This window comes from Limulus polyphemus, unplaced genomic scaffold (genome assembly GCF_000517525.1).
Source record: "Limulus polyphemus unplaced genomic scaffold, Limulus_polyphemus-2.1.2 Scaffold2690, whole genome shotgun sequence".
NCBI classification, from domain to species: Eukaryota; Metazoa; Arthropoda; class Merostomata; order Xiphosura; family Limulidae; genus Limulus; species Limulus polyphemus.
In genome coordinates, this window is record NW_013668300.1 from 132,344 (window position 1) to 139,084 (window position 6,741).

The 6,741-nt window shown below is 31.7% G+C and overlaps 1 protein-coding gene across 1 annotated transcript in view; it reads right to left on the minus strand.

Annotated features, from left to right (window-relative positions):
• Positions 1 to 6,741, minus strand: part of LOC106467648 (filamentous growth regulator 23-like) — a gene marked incomplete at its 5' end in the record, with an annotated part of 43,559 nt that overhangs the window by 2,693 nt on the left and 34,125 nt on the right. The window contains 4 exons of the mRNA XM_022395843.1: positions 2,494 to 2,699; positions 3,643 to 3,931; positions 4,028 to 4,142; positions 4,704 to 4,919. Of these exons, the coding sequence (XP_022251551.1) occupies positions 2,494 to 2,699; positions 3,643 to 3,931; positions 4,028 to 4,142; positions 4,704 to 4,919 (826 nt within the window). The remainder of the gene's footprint in view (positions 1 to 2,493; positions 2,700 to 3,642; positions 3,932 to 4,027; positions 4,143 to 4,703; positions 4,920 to 6,741) is intronic.

A 6,741-nucleotide genomic window follows, 5' to 3' on the forward strand; every position in this document is an offset into this window, starting at 1 on the left:
TGTAAGAAATTAGAACTGAGTGATCATTAAATAAAACAAGAATATTGTAACAAATTAGAACTTAGTGATCTTTAAATAAAACATGAATAATGTAAGAAATTAAAACTTAGTGATCTTTAAATAAAACAAGAATATTGTAAGGAATTAGAAGTGAGTGATCTTTAAATAAAACAAGAATGTTGTAAAGAATTAGAACTGAGTGATCTTTAAATAAAACAAAAATATTGTAACAAATTAGAACTTAGTGGTCTTTAAATAAAACAAGAATACTATAACAAATTAGAATTTAGTGATCTTTAAAAAACAAGAATACTATAGCAAATTAGAACTTAGTGATCTTTAAATAAAACATGAATATTGTAAGAAATTTGAACTTAGTAATCTATAAATAAAAAATTAATGTTGTAACAAATTAGAACTAAGTGATCTTTAAATAAAACAAGAATATTGTAACAAATTAGAAATTAGTGATCTTTAAATAAAACAAGAATATTGTAAGGAATTGGAACTGAGTGATCATTAAATAAAACAAGAATATTGTAAGAAATTAGAACTTCATGATTTAAAAAAAATAAAACAAGAATATTGTAAGAAATTAGAATTCAGTGATCTTTAAATAAAACAAGAGTACTATAACAAATTAGAAATTAGTGATCTTTAAATAAAACAAGAATATAGTAATAAATTAGAACTTAGTGATCTTCAAATAAAACAAGAATACTGTAACAAATTATAACTTAGTGATCTTTAAATAAAACAAGAATATGGTAAGAAATTAAAACTTAGTGATTTTTAAATAAAACAAGAATATTGTAAGGAATTAGAACTGAGTGATCATTAAATAAAACATGAATATTGTAAGAAATTAGAATTTAGTGATCTTTAAATAAAAAATTAATGTTGTAACAAATTAGAACTAAGTGATCTTTAAATAAAACAAGAATACTGTAAGACATTAAAACTTAGTGATCTTTAAATAAAACAAGAGTATTGTAACAAATTAGAAATTAGTGATCTTTAAATATTGTAAAGAATTAGAACTGAGTGATCTTTAAATAAAACAAGAATATTGTAACAAAGTAGAACTTAGTGGTTTTTAAGTAAAACAAGAATATTGTAAGAAACTAGAATTCAGTGATCTTTAAAAAAACAAGAATACTATAACAAATTAGAACTTAGTGATCTTTAAATAAAACATGAATATTGTAAGAAATTTGAACTTAGTGATTTTTAAATGAAACAAGAATATCGTAAATTTTAGAACTTAGTGATCTTTAAATAAAACAAGAATATTGTAAGAAATTTGAACTTCATGATCATAAAATAAAACAAGAATATTATCAGAAATTAGAACTGAGTGTTCTTTAAATAAAACAAGAATATTGTAAGAAATTAGAACTTGGTGATCTTTAAATAAAACAAGAATATTGTAACAAATTAGAACTTAGTGATCTTTAAATAAAACAAGAATATTGTAAAAAATGTGAACTTAATGGTCTTTAAAGAAAACAACAATATTGTAAAAAATTAGAAATTAGTGATCTTTATATAAAACAAGAATATTGTAATAAAATAGAACTTAGTGATCTTTAAATAAAACAAGAATATTGTAACAAATTAGAAATTAGTGATCTTTAAATAAAACAAGAATAATGTAAGAAATTAAAACTCAGTGATCTTTAAATAAAACAAGAATATTGTAAGGAATTAAAACTGAGTGATCATTAAATAAAACAAGAATATTGTAAAGAATTAGAACTGAGTGATCTTTAAATAAAACAAAAATATTGTAACAAATTAGAACTTAGTGATCTTTAAATAAAACAAGAATATTGTAAATTTTAGAACTTAGTAATGTTTAAATAAAAATATATTGTAATAAATTAAAACTTGTTGTAACTTGTTATTTAGAGAGATTGAACATGTTGTAACTTGTTTTTGGCAAGTTTCTTTTCCGTCGATACTTTTTTCTCTTCACAACTGACCAGTTTCTCTTTTCATCTCCCTTCACTTCCTAATTTACCAGTTTCTTTCCTCACTTCCCTTAACAACATTCCAGTTTCTCTCCCTCCTCCCTTCTTCCCTTTATTTCAAAACTTACCAGTTTCTCTCCTCACCTCCCGTCTCCCCTTCATTTCAAAAACTTACCAGTTTCTCTTTTCTAACCCCCTTATTTCCTTCATTTCAAACTTACCAGTTTCTTTCCTCACCTCCCTTCACTCCAAAACTTACCAGTTTCTCTCCTAATCTCCCTTCTTCCCTTCACTTCCAACTTACCAGTTTCTCTCCTCACCTCCCTTCACTTCAAAACTTACCAGTTTCTCTCCTCACCTCCCTTCCCTTCAAATTTACCAATTTATCTCCTCACCTCCTTTCTTCCTTTCCCTTCACTTCAAACCTATCTCTTTCGCTCCTCACCTCCCTTCTTCCCGTCATTTCAAACTTACTTGTTTTTTTTCTCACTTCCCTCCTTCCCTTCTCTTCACAACTTACCAGTTTCTCTCCTGACCTCCCATCTAAGTGTCACATTGGCACGGCTGGTAACATATCCTTCCACTATAAGCCTTTCGTTAGGATTGATCAATCCAGCTTTTCGTTTCTTGAGATAGACGACAGGTAGCTCCCCCTTGCGGACAGTTACTATAGTTCGACTTTCAATCTTACGTGAATCCTTGGATACTTTGTATGTAATAAAATATCTATGTTGAAATGAAAAACAAAACCATAGTTAACGTAAATAGTGTAACACAATTCGAACTTGACAATCCATAACAATCAAAATGACTCGATCTTTTTGATGTATTTATTCCAGTTTTATTAAATTTTAACTCCCCATGGCAGTTTTGTGATTTTCATATATACTTGTGTCATAGTAAATTATTATGTGGTGTTACAGAGCTTCAAAAAATAAGTACATAAGTAATTCGAGTTGACATTCACTAAAAATGTAAGTCTAGGTGTTAAGGTCCTCAGTGTCACCTTAACCTACAATCCTCAAAGTTAGTGAATAAGGTCTTTGTTTGAAAACAAAAAGAACATTTACGCCGAAAAACGTGAATCGAATCATGAGATTTCGCCAACTGTATTTATTGACGACCTTATTTTGACACAACGTGACCTCCAAAGAAGCTTGCTAAACGTAAACGAAACTTCTAGAATGACCACTTCACTTTACTGACGCTTCTGCAATGTCTTCCTTTGGCGTCAGTGATGAAAAGTTAAAATTCATTTTTCAAAAGATTTCCAGAGAAAACAAATAAACTACTTTATGTATACTAAAGTTTTTGAGTAAATATCTTTATTGTTTACTATTAGTTAAGTGATTAGAACTCTGCAATCTTCAGTAAACCATCTAAATACGAATTTCATGATGTAAATTGCAAAGGCTGGTAAAACATGATTTTTTTGATTGGTTGTTAGCGATATGACATAAAAAAACTGGTAATACTTTTTACCACCTTTTTCTTTAAAGATTTTACACGAGTTGCCAGTGAGAAGGGTTTATAGTACCATTGTACACTATTTTTAATGGAGGAAACCTTTATAATGACAGTAAAGAAATAAATGCGTAGTCAATATTATTATTCCCTTTTATTGTGATATAACACCACGTATAACAAACAAAAGCGTTTCAACATTTACGTGTTAGGGAGAAGTACTCCTGCTGGTACTCTGAGGATCTGATCATTAACCAGCATGCTGTTGCCAAAACAGGATGTTGCAGTTGTCATCTGGTCAGTGCAAGACCATAAAAACTGGAGTTCACCAGCAGCGTTGCTCGGATCAGAAGCTAGAGCGCCATCTAGTTTGAAGGGTGTTTCGTCCCCAACAACAAGGTTTGATGAACTAATAACGGCTTGTAGATTCATTCTCTTAACCCTAATGGTTTGGGTTACGTCACTCCACTGACTTCGATCACTGGTTACAGACACTGAAATAATTAAAATGTAAATAATTCACTTATCAATCTACTCATCTGTCTAAATGTAGTACGTATAAAAATAATTCAATTCTCCATAAAACTCACCATTCACTGAAATGATATAATCACTCCCATAGTTAAAATATCCTTTAGGGATAATGGACGTTCTACCAGTAAATCCACTCAAGTCGACAACTGGAGGAGTAATTGACCACGTGAACTGGAAAAATAATCACATAATTAACCCTTAAACAACTAAATATACAAACAAAATAAGTGATCGAAAATGACTTTGGTTCTACACGGCGCCTTCTCTGTTTCCAATAAACACTTAACATAATAGAGTATCTGACATTGCAAGTAAACGTGCAAGTGTTTTGGTATTAAAGAAAATTTATAATCTTACATTAGTTTTCTATTTAAGATACTTATAAAACTATCACATAGTGTTCATACAAAGATCCCATATATTAAGCCAAACGAAAAGCTTCACTAGTAAGATTGTCGTAAACATAAGATTAATTTTACCGGTACGACATTGCACGTGGTTGTAAAAGTCACAGAAAGTTAACGTGATATTGCAATAGAGTAACCAGGGGTTGTGAATAAACAGGAAATGACGTTCCATTAGAAACAGGCTTGTTTGTAGAGGTGATTTTGAAATGTTTTTTTAATACCAAGTTACTCATGATGCAGAATAAAACACATTTCATTATTTCATCCAATATTCACGACTGTAATATTGAAATTTCCAACTTTTTGAAAGAAAGTTTTCACTTACATGAAGGCTTGATGATGTCATTTCATACTCTCCACACAAGTAAACAATAACTGTAAAGGTGGCGTCATGTTGAGCGTCAACGACAGTAGGAGCTATAAGTGTGAGAGCCAATGGTTTGTTTACACGTGTTACCCTGTGAGTAGATGGCAGAAAGGATTCTAAACTAAAGCGATTTGTCGCTGAAACCATCAAAACGTAGTCGATGTTCTCTTTTAGCTGGAGTGAGAAACACGGAAAATATGATTATATCTGTAGCTAAAACTGAAGAAAAACACGATAAAGAGTTTAACCTCCATCGAGGCCGAAATAAGAGGTACTGGTCATTGGTCAAATTCACCTCTTAGAAGTATTAAGATTTTACGTACTTTTATACAGTTCTACATTAGTAAACTTCCATTATAATTAAATCAATAATGTGTTGTTGTTTTTGTTAAAGTCATAACTTGCGTATTTTATTATGTTTACATAATTAACGCATTTTATTGTAACTACATAACTTTATTTTAACTTTTAAACCAAATGATCGATACAATTGTGCTTTAATACACTACAGTACCATTAATTAAGTGTAACGGATAAAACAACCAGGTCAGAAATGTCTATAATCCAGGCCTAACCGGCCCTAATTTTCGACTACAGACTGGAGGGAAAATAACGTGTTAGTAGTACGTGCCGCTTGTAGTGGCTACGTCTACTCTAACTGAATAATACACACATATAGCTAGAGAATTCGAACGGTGTTGGTTAGAGCTACGCCTCGCACTAGGGGTCCCCAGTCCTGTACACTAACCCTCAGATCATTGATAATACTTACCACAAGTCTGCCTTGACAAACTTTTCTACTTTTTAAGTTTAAATGAAAGTCTTTCTCTAGCTCTAGAGAATGGACTGTATCTTAAAGACGGTTTCATTTTGAATTGTAAGCCTATAACATTTTTTTTATGGATTTATTAATGGTACAAAAAATTAACTTCTATTATTAACATTGCCAGTTTCATGTACGTACGCCAGAGTCTTGTTTACTACTGAGACATGGCGTCTTGCCCAAATGTTTCGTATGCAGTATCCTTAATCAGCTAAGATTATCTTTTTCATACGTTCATCATGCTTTATTTCAGCTTTGAGAACCTTCATTGAATTACATTACTACTACTGGGCATAGTATGATCGTTTGTACTTTCATAGACTATATATATATATATATATTAGTTGGCACTTACTGACTGGTTGAATGATAACCAGTCATAGTGTAAACTATAAACATGTGACTGTATTCTGGTGCAGTTATTTTTCGCCAGATAAAAAGGTGAAATTCTCGTAATATTTACCTTTTATATTTTTTCACGCTCGCAAACACACACGTGTGTGTGACAAAAAGCGAATATACTGTTACGACAGCGGAAGTCACTTGACGCTGTTGGAGCGCTTGGCGCTGGTAGCGTGCGTGATGTTTCACAAATATCGGGGAAGTCCGAGATGCCCTCTTCGTTAGTATATAAGCCTGGCAGAAAAGCCAGCAGGGTAACGAATTGGTCGTTACCAGTGAAAGTGGAGTTTCTCGGGGTACTCCCGTTTTCCCCCCACATTAAATTCTCGGCATAGGATTTTTAGATCCCCGCCGCCCTGATGGACCACCTGTCCGACATCGGCCGTTTAGTTTAGTTTAGTCTACTTTGCTCTTCACTTTTTATTTATTTTAATTTTTTATCGTTACTCTCACGTTTACCTTTTTATATTTACATACCTTGTCTGCATTAATCTCCTATTTTCTCAAGTTAAGCCCATATTCCTAGACCACGCGCGGGGTGAAGGAGGATTGTTTAATCTTCGAGCACCTTGATTAATAATTATCTCTTAGGAGATAATTATTTTTAAATCAAAATAACTGCCAAGAACAACAACAACAGCAGGGTTAATGAAGAGAGAGCAGTAGTAACTTTGAGTTCCGTGTAATTTATAATTCTAGTGAGCCGTAAATTGTGTGTTTTGCACTCGTCGAGAGAGAACTTATCGAGATTGTGAATCGCTGTGATTTATA